The following is a 16878-nucleotide window of genomic DNA, read 5'->3' as shown; positions in this document are numbered from 1 at the left end:
ATTTGCTGCTCCACAACACCTAGGCGGGCATATGGTGGGCCTTTTTCAGTATTCATGGAGCCTCCTGAACCTTTATGATAATTGAATCAGTTAGAGTGCTGAGTGGAGCAAGCATTAAACCTGTTAACCTAAAGGTCAGATCTGTGCATTGTTTATTTATCAGTAGGTGAAAGAGCTAAATCGGCAGCTTCTGTCACAGTCACAGTAAAAAATCACCTATAATATTAACAGGGAGTAGATAAATTGCAAAACATGGATTAGAATGATAAACAGAGCCGGGGATAATATGGAATATATAATGAGAGATGCTGAAGGGTTTTACTGGGCTATAAAATATACAGGTTTGTTATGATAGTGTTATTGATTATAATGAGTTACCAGAGTTCCAGAAAAATGGGGCGTAAGTTGTGAAATTTGGTTACAGCTGCCCTCTTGTGTCTTTCTCTCCTAAGGTCTTAATTTCAGAAGAGTCTTCGTGATGTTGGGGAATCCTTAGTTTTAATCAAAAGAAATGATTTAATAAAGTTATCTTACAAGAGCAAATGGCAATTGAATTCAATAATGTTCAACAAGTGCATCTTACACATTTAAGAAGAAAGCAATCATGAGCCTTGCCTATATGACACTTGGCCACTTACCCAATGGCCTTTACTGTGTCCAGTTTCATATTCTGGGAGGAGAGTGATCACTGATTTTAGTTCTGTTCTGAGGGGTGGGAAGTTCCCAAGATGTATCACTACTTACTTTCTACTTTATAGAACCTGGACCTATAGACCCTCCAATTATTCTGGACAAGAAGTCGAGAATGATACTGGTCACCTGGCAGCATCCTTTAAAGTGCAACGGGCTCATTACCCATTATAACATTTACCAACATGGCCGCCTCAGCTTGAAAACTTCTGGAAATGTCACTAATGGCACAGTGACCCATTTACGCCCATATACGGCCTACACGTTTCAAGTAGAAGCTTGTACTTCAAAAGGGTGTTCCCTGTCAGCAGATTCCCAGACCGTTTGGACACTCCCAGGTGCACCAGAAGGTATCCTGAGTCCAGAGCTGTTCTCTGATACCCCAACATCCGTGATCATATCTTGGCAACCCCCTGCCCATCCCAACGGCCTGGTGGAGAACTCCACCATCCAGAGAAGGGTCCAAGGGAAGGAGGCAGTCACCACCCTGGTGACTCTCCCAGGAAGTCATCCCAGGAGGTTTATCGACAAGACTTCTGCTCTTAGTCCGTGGACAAAATATGAGTATCGAGTGCTAATGAGCACTGCTGATGGAGGGACAAACAGCAGTGATTGGGCAGAAGTGACCACGAGACCCTCGCGACCTGCTGGGGTGCAGCCCCCCGAGGTGGATGTGTTAGGACCCAACGCAGCCAAGGTAAGAAGCTAAGTGTCTGTCTCCTCTGCAGACTAGGAATGTACCCTGCATTGACTCCGTGTTAAACAGAGCCATCTACTGACAAAACGCACACATGTGTTGTTTTAGGCAATCACTGGAGAAACTGGGTTTTTGGCCTTTGGCCCAAACTCTCTCGAATTTGATGTCAGTTTTTCATTTCTCCCTGAATCCCCTTAATTATATTGTTGAGACACTTCCATTTGCCGCACACACCTGAAATCCTTTGAATGCCACCCTGGGATGCTTAGCTTAACTACCACGTCAGATCTAAATAGATCAGAAAATGAGAAGAGGTGGGGAAATGCGGGGGGAAGGGATTAGTGTATTAACAAAAGTTCCAATTACCAATATTCTGATTTTTTTTTTAATGATCAAAGAATCAAGAGGATGGGGGAAAGAAAGAAAAATAGCAGATTACGGGGCTATTTAGGAACTGTTCAATTATTCACTTCATTCTGCTGGGAATGAACTCTAGAGGCTAGGATAACTACCATTGTTTTGGCTTGCATACAAACTTCATTCAAGGGAAATTAGTGTAACCAAACAGGAGGGAGTTTTGTAGCTTAGAAGCCTCTTTTGTGTAAATACACACATGCTTCCATGGATTCAGTCTTGTACTACTGCCAAAAGCATTGGTGCAGCAGCTTGCTCGCCAGAGCACAAAACAAAGGACATTTGCATAACAGCAAAGTTCATCTGTTGAAATTATTACTTGAATCGCTGTTGTGTGTTCTCTCGTGCCTACGAAAAGCAAACACTGGGTGATGCGAAATAGTGTAAATCATTGAAGAAATTTAATTGAACCTACATACTAATATCTGTGTTTCAAAGTCTGCCTTCATGAGTTTACGCAGGAGATTGGTCAAAGCAACACAGCTTCTTGATAGAAACATCTCAAATGTATAGAATTCTGTTGATAAAACATCAAAAGGAAATCAATTTGAAGGACATGATGTATAGTGTTTACTATATGAATTGGGCAATCTTAAGAATTGTTCTTCATTCAAAGGAAAAGCAGAATAAACCAAAGGAAAACCCCAAACAAACCTAGAGTTATTAATCATTCCAGAAATGACTTTTCTTTTTAATCCTAAGGGAATTTTGCAAAACTTCGGTAGCAGTACCAATCAATATGATGTGACATAAGCAGAGTCCTTCACAAAGGCAAAGCTAGGTAATGGACGTTTTTTCTAGGTTCTTTCTAACCAAGATTTAATAGCTAGGCAAATCCGAAAGATGACAAATATTTTCAGAAAAGTAATAGCTCAGTGCATAATTCTATGTGATTCAGCATTTATAAATGATGATCAAAAGTATTCAAAGTAAGCTGCCTGGCTTTTTCATTCATCCTTTTTTTTTCCTTCCTCTTTTGATTTTGTAACCTCATCCAAGAATGTTAAACAATGTGCAAACTGCTAAAGTACGATTTAGCTTGGTTTGAGAGCAGAATCTCACAGACACTCACCAGGCCTGGAATCTAAAAGTCTCTAAGAAGGTGCTTAGAATATACAGACAATGTACACTAGTGCTCATTTTTTAAAAAATTCATACCTGTTACTAATCCTTACTTTATAACTAGAAAATCAAAAATTATCAATGAAGAGAGTCATTAGGATTATTTAGCTGAATCTAGTATTGGACTATATGTATTTAAATAATATTAAAACAACATATTTATGCTTCAGAATTATTTGCTCACCTTCAGAAAGGTTCAGAAAGATCTTCAGATTGCCAGAATAACTGTTCTAATGACACTGCTTATCTGGTAAACAGGCAGTGTGACAGCAGTACTATGATTTCTTTTTATAAAAGATAAGATTTGAAAATTAAAATTGCAGATGGATAAAATCTGAGGAACAGAAGCATGGTCTTTAATATATAGGCTAAAAGGTTCATTCAACATTTACCATATGGAATCATTCTAAATATTAGGATGAGCAAAATTGTCAATAATATTATTGACAATAATAATTTCAGTTCTACCAACATTTATTGAGCATCTACACATCTTAATGAGTGCCTCTGTTAGGCACTGAGGACACAGTAAGACCAAGACAAAATCTTTACCTTCATGGAGTGTACATTTTAGACAAAACAATATAAATAAATAAAATGCTCAGAAATGGAAAAAAAACTTGGGGGAAAAACAAGTCAGGTTAAGAGGAATAAAGACTACCAGTTGATTGAGAGATAATACAGGAACTGGACTGGTATTTCACTCTAGTTCTTACCATTTTGCACCATCTGGTCTTTTCACCACCTTTCCTCCTATAAGAACTTGCAGTCTAATAGGGAAAACAAGGAAACTTCACATACTTAGGCCAACTGGAAAATAACCCAAAGTAACATCTTAATAAGTGTAAAAAGATGAGCTATGACTTGGCATAGATATGAGCCTTAAGAAAGGAAAGTTGCATAACAACAAGGTCCTACATAGGGAATTATATTCAATATCCTATAATAAACCATAATGGAAAAGAATATAAAATATATATATGTGTGTGTATATATATATATGAATAACTGAATCACTTTGCTATATAGCAGAAATTAGCACAGCATTGCAAATCAACTGTACTTCAATAAAATTTTAAAAAAGAAAAAGGGGAAACTTGCACATCATATTATTAATATCTTATTTGATTATAAGGAAAACAACATTTAATGTCAAAGAGGTTGTGTTATCTGAAAAAGTGAAAGCCACACACTTTGGTGTTGCATTTATTCATTTAAGAAAATGCATTTCATCATATAAAGTTGGTAAAAAATACCAAAACCTGTAAAACAGGGTTTAATCAAGCTCTAATTTAGAATTATGCTATAGATCCAAAACTTCTAAATAGAATAAGATATTAGCAAATTGAACAAGCATACTTACTCTTAGCCCAGTCTCAGCCCATTATATCGATCTTCATAAAAACTCTTATTCGTAAAGTTCTTTTTTTCTTTATTTTTATTTGAAGGATAATTGCAATAGTGTTGGTTTCTGCTGTAGATCGCCATGGATCAGTCATAGGTACACATATGTTCCCTTCCTCTTGAGCTTCCCACCCACCTCCCATCCTAGCCCACCCCTCTAGGTTGTCACAGAGCCCTGACTTGAGTCCCCTGAGACATATAGCAAATTCCCACTGTCTATCTATTTTATATATGTTAGCTATGTGTAGTTTTAAAATGTGATTTGATGGAGTTAAAGAAATTAGAAGTAAATTACAATGTTTGTGTGTTACTTTTTTCAAGCCTGAAGCCAATCAACTAAACCATCTTCATAAATTTTTGTTTACAACCGGGATCATGCAGGTGCCTTAATTGTTTAGGGCCACACTTCAGAGATCTGATTGAGTAGGTTAAAGTCAGTAGTTCCTTAAACACCTACCCACCTGTCCTATCTTATGAAAATATATAGTAAATAAACAGAGAAATGGAAATCCAAGCAATTAAGAACCACACAAATTAAAGAAACTATTGTCATCAATAAAGCATCTCTAAAATAAACATTTTATTCTAAGCCATAAATGACACTTTATTTTAAAAATATCAGTGTAAAAGTCTTCTTTTGCAGAACATCTTTTGCTTATTAAGCCAGGAACATGGTCCTTAGTCTGACTTTTGGGGGCTGCAACAATATTTTATAATCCTTCATATGAGCAATAGATAAATAAAAGGCTATGGGGAATTAAATTGAAAATTTTAATCTCACATATTTTGGCCACACTATAATAAAGTAGTCTTAAGCATTGGAAAGAATAGAATCCAATATTTCACTAACTGGCTCCTTAAAAACCTTGGTCACATTTATTTTTAGTAATAGCTCCAGGATGTTTTCAAGAGGATGATCAAATTAGATACCATTTCTGTTAGCCTACTCACTATAATGACAATGGCCTTCTCCACCTTGCTCTAAATTCCTTCTAAAAACTTTCTGTGGAAGTAGACTCATGTCTTCTAACTCAGTACTGTCAAAAAGACATATCTTCCTAAGTCTTTAACTTTTTAAGTGAGAAAAATAGCAAATTTCTGGATGCAAACATTTATAGTAGAAAACACAGGGATTTTTCAGCTTTTCAAATGACTGTCTTCAGAGTCATTACATCACATCTCTTAATCTCTGCAGGTTGATATCTTATGCAGATTTTTATTTTATGAGTGTTTTCTTAGCCTCAATAACCGAGTTCCAAATCAATTCACTCTCAGCTCAAGTGCGAACACAGACTGCATCTGAAGTTTGAATTCTTTCAAGGACTGCCAAGCGTTGACCTGAACTTTCAGAATATTCTAGTTCCAGAGGCAAGTGGCATTCCACATGTGTGTCAGGTAGAACTGAGCTGTGATAACCCTTCCATTTTTTATTTGCAAGTAACAGGAAGCCCTGTAAGTTTGACCTTGACTCATTTCTTGAACCCAGAAAGAACACTGTACCACCAAAATAAATAGAATCCTATGTCTGCTTTATAAACTTTGCTTAATTTAGGCCTCTTTGATCTCTCCTCCATCCAGGCAAATCCTCTGTGCTCATAAGGAACACATCTAAAACTTGTCTTCACCAGCACATTTTGGAACTCTCTTCTCCTAGAAGTTTTTAAAATCAGCAATGATTTCAAGCCATGTAGTAAAATTTCAGTAGATGCCAAGTCCTTGTTAATTATAAATTAGGACTGTAATCATCAAGCAGCTGCCCAAATGACATGTTGTTTAGTCACTCAGTCATGTCCAACTGTTGGCGACCCCATGGACTGTAGCCCACCAGGCTTCCCTGTCCTTCACTACCTCCCAGAGCTTACTCAAGACTCAATCATGTCCATTGATTTGGTGATTCCATCCAACCATCTCATTCTCTGTTGCCCCCTTCTTCTCCTGCCCTCAATCTATTTTGTCTCCAACAATTAGTAAGAGTACCCTACGAAAATCTCAGGCTATATTGCTCCTAGAGGAAACTTTTTTCCTTTAAGACAGAAAATTTTAGTTCATCATTCTCTGTTCTAATTTGTCTATAACACGTTTCAAACTTTAATTTTGTATAGAACTATAAGTGTAGTTATCAATATATCACTTTGTGGAAAACTTGTTTAAATTATCAAAATAGCTGTATGCTAAGGAAAATATAATGCCATCAGCCATGACTGCAATTACTTGTTAAACTCCATCGCTGAGTATTTGGCATTAAGTAAGTGTACAATTTAGGCTCTGTTCTCATGAAACTTACAGTCTATTTGGAAGATGAAATATACACTCTAAAATTTAAGGAACATTGCAAGGCAAGAAAAAAAGAGATGAAGCAGGATAGCATATAAATAATGGATTTTTAATGACCTATGTGCATTTTTCTAGGGTCTTTTCCCCCTATAAGAGCATGAGTGGGTTAGCACAATGCCCTTACAATATTTAGTCAGAGAAGAAAAAGAACATTAAACATTATTAGAAAACATTGTTTCTTTCTTCTGACGTTCTGGTCTATGACTTAAACAGGATCATTTTTTGCTTGCTTTTGTTAAAAGCTTTCCACACATCTCTTCTCTTTGCAAAAAGGATATGTTGTTATTGCTGTTACTTGCTACATTATGCACTAGTGAGATTCAGAAGCTCAATTTCACTTTCTCAGAAAATGCAAAGAATGATTTCTGCACTCCCACCACCACCATCCAAAAAAAGAATAGTGACATGTTTAGAATACACACTTACAATGCAAAACAAGGAATTCTGATATTTCGTCTAATTGAGTTATAAAGAAGGACACTCTCAAATCCTGCTGCTGCCCCACTGATGTGTGTGGATGTGTGAATTCTCTCCATGTGTGTGCTCTGCGTCTTTCCGGACACCCGTGGTGGAGATGAATCACTGAGGTGTGTATTAGTCTGACAGTCTTAGAAAGTCTCCAGACTAACAGCCCAACCCAGGAAATGGCATCTCATTTAGTTCCTGGTGGACTGCTAATTGATCTGAAAACTCTTCATTACTGTCTAGTGTAAAGGGCTAAGTCAAACATGTGTATTTCTACAGTGACTTAACTGAAAACAAGACAGAGCGAAACGCTGGGCCCTGTGAACCTCCGCAATTGCTCTGTTCCTATGTTGTCACATTGGTTCTAATTTTTCTTTTATTTCAGGTCACTTGGAAGCCCCCACTCATCCTGAATGGAGACATCCTTAACTACGAGATCCGCATGCCTGACCCTCACATCACCATCACCAATGTTACTTCTTCTGTGTTAAGTTATGTCGTTACTCATCTGATTCCTTTCACTAATTACTCCGTCACCATTGTGGCTTGCTCAGGGGGTAACGGGTATCTAGGGGGGTGCACAGAGAGCTTCCCTACCCACGTGACCACCCCTCCCACCCTGCCGCAGGATCTTGGCCCATTGTCCGTGGTTCCACTAAGTGAATCATATGTTGGGATTTCCTGGCAGCCACCATCCAGGCCAAATGGACCTGATGTGAGGTAAGAGACAGCAATGATGCTTTTGGATTTTATTGTGGTCTCTCTCCAGGAAGGAAGGGAGGAGGCTCTTCCTCACATATGAACATAGAACTAATTTCTTATTGGATATTCATATTTGTGACTTTTTTTTTAACTAGAGTAGATTTATCATGTTTTGTTAATTTCTGCTGACTGCAAAGTGATTAAGTTATTCATATATATACATGCTTTTTTATATGATTTTCCATTGTGGTTTATCTCAGGATATTGAATATAGTTTCCTGTGCTATACAGTAGGACCTGGTTGTTTATCCAATTTAGGTATAATAGTTTGCATCTGCTAACCTCAGGTTCCCAATCCTTTCCTCCCCCACACACTCTGTGTCAGCCTTACTCATAACTTTCATAGTTTCATCTTGTGTATCTTGACATATGGAACCATGAAAGATTTATCATGGTAAAAATATCATGATATTGTAGGAACTAAAGATGGTTGAAGGGGCTTTCCCAGTGGCTCAGTGATAAAGAATCTGCCTGCCAGTGCAGGAGACAGGAGTTCAACCCCTGGGTCAGGAACATGCCCTGGAGAAAGGGATGACAACCCACTCCAATATTCTCACCTGCAGAGTCCCATGGACAGAGGGTCTTGGCAGGCTATGGTCCATGGGATCACAAAAGAGTGAAGACACGACTTAGTGACTAAACAGCAACAAAAAACCTTGAAACAACAATCAATATTCTCTAATGATTATCTACACAATCCATCTCTTCATTTTCAAAGTATATTCTTTTTTTTCCCATTTATTTTTATTAGTTGGAGGCTAATTACTTTACAATATTGTAGTGGTTTTTGCCATACATTGACATGAATCAGCCATGGATTTACATGTGTTCCCCATCCCGATTCCCCCTCCCGCCTCCCTCTCCACCCCATCCCTCTGAATCTTCCCAGTGCATCAGCCCCGAGCACTTGTCTCATGCATCCATCCTGGGCTGGTGATCTGTTTCACCCTAGATAATATACATGTTTCGATGCTGTTCTCTCAAAACATCCCACCCTCGCCTTCTCCCACAGAGTCCAAAAGTCTGTTCTGTACATCTCTGTTTCTTTTTCTGTTTTGCATATAGGGTTATCGTTACCATCTTTCTAAATTCCATATATATGTGTTAGTATACTGTATTGGTCTTTATCTTTCTGGCTTACTTCACTCTGTATAATGGGCTCCAGTTTCATACATCTCATTGGAACTGATTCAAATGAATTCTTTTTAATGGCTGAGTAATATTCCATGGTGTATATGTACCACAGCTTCTTTATCCATTCGTCTGCTGATGGGCATCTAGGTTGCTTCCACGTCCTGGATATTATAAACAGTGCTGCGATGAACATTGGGGTACACGTGTCTCTTTCAGATCTGGTTTCCTCAGTGTGTATGCCCAGAAGTGGGATTGCTGGGTCATATGGCAGTTCTATTTCCAGTTTTTTTAAGAAATCTCCACACTGTTCTCCATAGCAGTTGTACTAGTTTGCATTCCCACCAACAGTGTTAGAGGGTTCCCTTTTCTCCACACCCTCTCCAGCATTTATTGCTTGTAGACTTTTTTTTTTTTTTCCATGTGCTTGTTGGGCAGTTTATTTGTCATTTTCTTTTTTTTGTGGGTTTTCTCATACATTGACATGAATCAGCCATAGATCCACACGTATTCCCCATCCCGATCCCCCCTCCCACCTCCCTCTCCACCCAACTCCTCTGGGTCCTCCCAGTGCACCAGGCTCGAGCACCCGTCTCATGCATCCCACCTGGGCTGGCAATCTGTTTCACCATAGACAACACACATGCTGTTCTTTTGAAATATCCCACCCTCACATTCTCCCACAGAGTTCAAAAGTCTGTTCTGTATTTCTGTGTCTCTTTTTCTGTTTTGCATATAGGGTTATCGTTGCCATCTTTCTAAATTCCATATATAGGTGTTAGTATGCTGTAATGTTCTTTATCTTTCTGGCTTACTTCACTCTGTATAAGGGGCTCCAGTTTCATCCATCTCATTAGGACTGGTTCAAATGAATTCTTTTTTAACGGCTGAGTAATATTCCATGGTGTATATGTACCACAGCTTCCTTATCCATTCATCTGCTGATGGGCATCTAGGTTGCTTCCATGTCCTGGCTATTATAAACAGTGCTGCGATGAACATTGGGGTGCACGTGTCTCTTTCAGATCTGGTTTCCTCAGTGTGTATGCCCAGAAGTGGGATTGCTGGGTCATATGGCAGTTCTATTTCCAGTTTTTTAAGAAATCTCCACACTGTTCTCCATAGCGGCTGTACTAGTTTGCATTCCCACCAACAGTGTTAGAGGGTTCCCTTTTCTCCACACCCTCTCCAGCATTTATTGCTTGTAGACTTTTGGATAGCAGCCATCCTGACTGGCGTGCAATGGTACCTCACTGAGGTTTTGATTAGCGTTTCTCTGATAATGAGTGATGTTGAGCATCTTTTCATGTGTTTGTTAGCCATCTGTATGTCTTCTTTGGAGAAATGTCTGTTTAGTTCTTTGGCCCATTTTTTGATTGGGTCATTTATTTTTCTGGAATTGAGCTGCAGGAGTGCTTGTATATTTTTGAGATTAATCCCTTGTCTGTTGCTTCATTTGATATTATTTTCTCCCATTCTGAGGGCTGTCTTTTCACCTTACTTATAGTTTCCTTTGTTGTGCAAAAGCTTTTAAGTTTCATTAGGTCCCATTTGCTTATTTTTGCTTTTATATCCAATATTCTGGGAGGTGGGTCATAGAGGATCCTGCTGTGATTTATGTCAGATAGTGTTTTGCCTATATTCTCCTCTAGGAGTTTTATAGTTTCTGGTCTTACATTTAGATCTTTAATCCATTTTGAGTTTATTTTTGTGTATGGTGTTAGAAAGTGTTCTAGTTTCATTCTTTTACAAGTGGTTGACCAGTATTCCCAGCACCACTTGTTAAAGAGGTTGTCTTTTTTCCATTGTATATCCTTGCCTCCTTTGTCGAAGATAAGGTGTCCATAGGTGCGTGGATTTATCTCTGGGCTTTCTATTCTGTTCCATTGATCTATATTTCTGTCTTTGTGCCAGTACCGTACTGTCTTGATGACTGTGGCTTTGTAGTAGAGTCTGAAGTCAGGCAGGTTGATTCCTCCAGTTCCATTCTTCTTTCTCAAGATTACTTTGGCTATTTGAGGTTTCTTGTATTTCCATACAAATTGTGAAATTATTTGTTCTAGTTCTGTGAAAAATACCATTGGTAGCTTGATAGGGATTGTATTGAATCTATAGATTGCTTTGGGTAGTATAGCCATTTTGACAATATTGATTCTTCCAATCCATGAACACAGTATGTTTCTCCATCTGTTTGTGTTCTCTTTGATTTCTTTCATCAGTGTTTTATAGTTTTCTATGTATAGGTCTTTTGTTTCTTTAGGTAGATATACTCCTAAGTATTTTATTCTTTTTGTTGCAATGGTGAATGATATTGTTTCCTTAATTTCTCTTTCTGTTTTCTCATTCTTAGTATATAGGAATGCAAGGGATTTCTGTGTGTTAATTTTATATCCTGCAACTTTACTATATTCATTGATTAGCTCTAGTAATTTTCTGGTAGTCTTTAGGGTTTTCTATGTAGAGGATCATGTCATCTGCAAACAGTGAGAGTTTCACTTCTTTTCCTATCTGGTTTCTTTTCACTTCTTTTTCTGCCCTGATTGCTGTGGCCAAAACTTCCAACACTATGTTGAATAGTAGTGGCGAGAGTGGGCACCCTTGTCTTGTTCCTCATTTTAGGGGAAATCCTTTCAATTTTCCACCATTGAGGGTAATGCTTGCTGTGGGTTTGTCATATATAGCTTTTATCATGTTGAGGTATGTTCCTTCTATTCCTGCTTTCTGGAGAGTTTTAATCATAAATGGATGTTGAATTTTGTCAAAGGCTTTTTCTACATCTATTGAAATAATCATGTGGTTTTTATCTTTCAATTTGTTAATGTGGTGTATTACATTGATTGATTTGCAGATATTAAAGAATCCTTGCATTCCTGGGATAAAGCCCACTTGGTCATGATGTATGACTTTTTTAATATGTTGTTGGATTCTGTTTGCTAGAATTTTGTTAAGGATTTTTGCATCTATGCTCTTCAGTGATATTGGCCTGTAGTTTTCTTTTTTTGTGGCATCTTTGTCTGGTTTTCGAATTAGGGTGATGCTGGCCTCATAGAATGAGTTTGGAAGTTTACCTTCTGCAATTTTCTGGAAGAGTTTGAGTAAGATAGGTATTAGCTCTTCTCTAAGTTTTTGGTAGAATTCAGCTGTGAAGCCAGCTGGTCCTGGGCTTTTGTTTGCTGGAAGATTTCTGATTACAGTTTCGATTTCCTTGCTTGTGATGGGTCTGTTAAGATCTTCTATTTCTTTCTGGTTCAGTTTTGGAAAGTTATACTTTTCTAAGAATTTGTCCATTTCTTCCAAGTTGTCCACTTTATTGGCATAGAGCTGCTGGTAGTAGTCTCTTATGATCCTTTGTATTTCAGTGTTGTCTGTTGTGATCTCTCCATTTTCATTTCTAATTTTGTTAATTTAGTTCTTCTCCCTTTGTTTCTTAATGAGTCTTACTAACGGTTTGTCGATTTTGGTTATTTTTTCAAAAAACCAGCTTTTAGCTTTGTTGATTTTTGCTATGGTCTCTTTAGTTTCTTTTGCATTTATTTCTGGCCTAATTTTTAAGATTTATTTCCTTCTACTAACCCTGGGGTTCTTCACTTCTTCCTTCTCTAGTTGCTTTAGGTGTAGAGTTAGGTTATTTATTTGACTTTTTTCTTGTTTCTTGAGGTAAGCCTGTAATGCTATGAACCTTCCCCTTAGCACTGCTTTTACAGTGTCCCATAGGTTTTGGGTTGTTGTGTTTTCATTTTCATTCATTTCTATGCATATTTTGATTTCTTCTATGATTTGTTGGTTATTCAGAAGCGTGTTATTTAGCCTCCATATGTTTGAATTTTTAATATTTTTTTTCCTGTAATTGAGATCTAATCCTACTGCACTGTGGTCAGAAAAGATGACTGGAATGATTTCAATTTTTTTTTAATTTCCCAAGGCTAGATTTATGGCCCAGGATGTGATCTATTCTGGAGAAGGTTCCGTGTGCACTTGAGAAAAAGGTGAAATTGATTGTTTTGGGGTGAAACGTCCTATAGATATCAATTAGGTCTAGCTGGTCCATTGTGTCATTTAAAGTTTGTGTTTCCCTGTTAATTTTCTGTTTAGTTGATCTATCCATAGTTGTGAGTGGGGTATTAAAGTCTCCCACAATTATTGTGTTACTGTTAATTTTCCGTTTCATACTTGTTAGCATTTGCCTTACATATTGCGGTGCTCCTATGTTGGGTGCATATGTATTTATAATTGTTATATCTTCTTCTTGGATTGATCCTTTGATCATTATGTAGTGTCCTTCTTTGTGTCTTTTCACAGCCTTTATTTGAAAGTCTATTTGATCTGATACAAGTATTGCGACTCCTGCTTTCTTTTGGTCTCCATTTGCGTGAAATATTTTTTTCCAGCCCTTCACTTTCAGTCTGTATGTGTCCCTTGTTTTGAGGTGGGTCTCTTGTAGACAGCATATATAGGGGCCTTGTTTTTCTATCCATTCAGCCAGTCTTTGTCTTTTGGTTGGGGCATTCAACCCATTTACATTTAAGGTAATTATTGATAGGTATGGTCCCATTGCCATTTACTTTGTTTTTTTGGGATCACGTTTATACAACCTTTCTGTGTTTCCTGTCTAGAGAAGATCCTTTAGCATCTGTTGAAGAGCTGGTTTGGTGGTGCTGAGTTCTCTCAGCTTTTGCTTGTCTGTAAAACTTTTGAATTCTCCTTCATATCTGAATGAGATCCTTGCTGGGTACAGTAATCTAGGTTGTAGGTTATTCTCTTTCATTACTTTAAGTATGTCCTGCCATCCCCTTCTGACCTGAAGGGTTTCTATTGATAGATCAGCTGTTATCCTTATGGGAATCCTTTTGTGTGTTATTTGTTGTTTCTCCCTTGCTGCTTTTAATATTTGTTCTTTGTGTTTCATCTTTGTTAATTTGATTAATATGTGTCTTGGGGTGTTTCACCTTGGGTTTATCCTGTTTGGGACTCTCTGGGTTTCTTGGGCCTGTGTAACTATTTCCTTCCCCATTTTAGGGAAGTTTTCAGCTATTATCTCCTCAAGTATTTTCTCATGGCCTTTCTTTTTGTCTTCTTCTTCCAGGACTCCTATGATTTGAATGTTGGGGCATTTCACATTGTCCCAGAGGTCCCTGAGGTTGTCCTCATTTCTTTTTATTCTTTTTTCTTTTTTCCTCTCTGCTTCATTTATTTACACCATTTTATCTTCTACCTCACCTATCCTATCTTCTGTCTCCGTTATTCTACTCTTGGTTCCCTCCAGAGTGTTTTTGATCTCATTTATTGCATTATTCCTTTTTAATTGACTCTTTTTTATTTCTTCTAGGTCCTTATTAAACATTTCTTGCATCTTCTCAATCTTTGTCTCCAGGCTATTTATCTGTAACTCCATTTTGTTTTCAAGATTTTGGATCATTTTTATTATCATTATTCTAAATTCTTTTTCAGGTAGATTCCCTATCTCCTCCTCTTTTGTTTGACTTGGTGGGCATTTTTCGTGTTCCTTTCCCTGCTGGGTATTTCTCTGCCTTTTCATCTTGTTTAGATGGCTGTGTCTGGAGTGGGCTTTCTGTATTCTGGTGGTCTGTGGTTTCTTTTTATTGTGGAGGTTTCTCCCAGTGGGTGGGGTTGGACAATTGGCTTGTCAAGGTTTCCTGGTTAGGGAAGCTTGCATCGGTGTTCTGGTGCGTGGAACTGGATTTCTTCTCTCTGGAGTGCAATGGAGTGTCCAGTAGTGAGTTTTGAGATGGGTCTATGTGTTAGGTGTGACTTTGGGCAGCCTGTATGTTGACACTCAGGGCTATGTTCCTGCATTGCTAGAGAATTTGTGTGGTATGTCTTTGCTCTGGAACTTATTGGCTCTTGGGTGGTTGTTGGTTTCAGTGTAGGTATGGAGGCTTTTGGGTGATCTCTTATTACTTCATGTTCCCTGTAGTCAGGAGTTTTCTGGTGTTCTCAGGTTTTGGGCTTAAGTTTCCTGCCTCTGGATTTCAGTCTTATTCTTCCAGTAGCCTCAAGACTTCTCCAACTATACAGCACTGATATTAAAACTTCTAGGTTAATGGTGAAAAGATTCTCCACCGTGAGGGACACCCAGAGAGGTTCACAGAGTTACATGAAGAAGAGGAGAGGGAGGAGAAGAGATAGAGATGAGCAGGAGGAGAAAAAGGAGGACTCAAGAGGAGAGAGACAGATCTACGCAATTCTCTGTTCCCTAAGTGTTCTCCATAGCCCAGACACCCACAGAGATTCACAAAATTGGATTGGGAAGAGAAGGGGGAGGGAGAAAATAGAGGTGATCTGAGGGAGAAAATGGAGAGTCAAAAGTGGGAGAGAGTAATCAACACACTCCTGAGTAAAAATGGGTACTGAATATTAGATTCTTAAGTGTCCAAAATTGATATCAAATACTGAAAAACAAAGATTAAAAATCTAGAGTAGAGGTTAGACTCTTAAAAATACAATATTAAAAACAAAAACAAAAACACAAAAAAATTTTAGAAATATATATGAAGTTCTGTTTAAAAATAGGGCCTCTGTTTTTTTTCAAGGTTATAGTGAAATGAAAATGAAAATTAAGGAGTAATAGAGGACTTTAAAAGAAAATAAGAGAAAAAATAAAAAAAGAAAAAAAAATGTTTTTTAATTAAAATATAGTAAAAATATATGAAAATGAATATGAAAGTTAAGGAGTAATGGAGGAGTAATAGAGAATTTTAAAAGAAAATAAAAGAAAAAATTAAAAAAAAAAAGAAAAGAAAAGAAAAAAATTTTTTTTAATTAAAAAAAAAAAAGTAAAAATATATCTAGGAATTTCTCTGGAGCTGTTGCGGGCAGTGTGGGTTCAGTTCAGTTTCAGATAGCTCCTTGTTCTGGCTTACACTTCTCCATATCTATAGGCCCCTTCCGGTGTAGTCGGTGTTACCTACAGGGATTTTAATCTGTTGCACCGGTCCCTTCTGAAGCGGTTCCCTTTGTTTATTTGGCTTCTGTTTGCCGTCTCTTCAGTGTCTAATTTCCGCCCTGACACAAGCGGGTGGAGGTGGCCTCTTGTTCAGATTCCCTTATTCAGTTCTGCTGCGGGGAGGGAGGGGCGCTGCAGACAAATGTCACTGGCGTGTGTGGGGAGCACTCGCAGTGTTCCGGCCACAGTGGGTTTGCCCCGCTCACGGGTGTGTGCTTTCCCTGTCTACACTGCTCAGGCTCCCGGCTGCTCTATATGGAGTGGGCCCTGTGTTGCGTGCGGTTCCACTTTTTGGGTCCTCCACAAAAGCGCAGACTCGGTTGGGCCTGCGTTTTGTGCCTTCCCCAGCCGAGCAGCTCAGGCAGCCAGGAGCTTGACCAGCGCACTCTCCCCGGGTGCGGTGCGCCTTCTCCCCTCCGCGGTCCCAGCCTCAGGTTCCGGGCGCACCCGTCCGGTCCACCTTGTGTCTGTTCTGGGGAGCTGGCCTCTAGCCGACCCTTCTGGCAGATGTCAACCATCCAGAATCTCAGGAAGTCTTTGGTTAGAAACTGGGACCCTGTTTGCAGTTTGGTAGGGGTGCCCTCTCTGGGGCCGAGTTTGCGGCTTTTCCCTGCCCCCTGCCTCCTGCCTCCGGCGGGGGATGGGCTGGTCTGCTGCTGGCTAGCTCTTCTCTGGGATCGCTCAGTTCTTCCTTTGTTCTGCGAATGGGCCCGCAGTGTGTTCCAGCCAGTTAATTTTCTCTCTCTCTCTTGCTGTCCCATAGTTTAAGTTGCTATCTCACATTAGCTCCCTCCGATTGCCCTCAGGGCATTCAGGCCCAGTCCTTACCCTAAGCAATGCCACTGCTCCTCTCCATTCTGTCCCCACTTGCTGGTGGCGGATGCGGGTGTCTGGG

General features: G+C 38.9%; 1 protein-coding gene across 1 annotated transcript in view; it reads left to right on the top strand.

The window, feature by feature from the left end:
- The window catches only part of USH2A (usherin), an 892942-nt gene that overhangs the window by 571123 nt on the left and 304941 nt on the right, over positions 1-16878 (top strand). Inside the window, exons 40-41 of the mRNA XM_061161192.1 lie at positions 759-1387; positions 7512-7846. Of these exons, the coding sequence (XP_061017175.1) occupies positions 759-1387; positions 7512-7846 (964 nt within the window). The remainder of the gene's footprint in view (positions 1-758; positions 1388-7511; positions 7847-16878) is intronic.

This window comes from Dama dama, chromosome 14 (genome assembly GCF_033118175.1).
Source record: "Dama dama isolate Ldn47 chromosome 14, ASM3311817v1, whole genome shotgun sequence".
Classification (NCBI taxonomy): domain Eukaryota; kingdom Metazoa; phylum Chordata; class Mammalia; order Artiodactyla; family Cervidae; genus Dama; species Dama dama.
The sequence above is the reverse complement of the archived record's forward strand: the minus strand, read 5'-3'. Positions and strand labels throughout refer to the sequence as shown.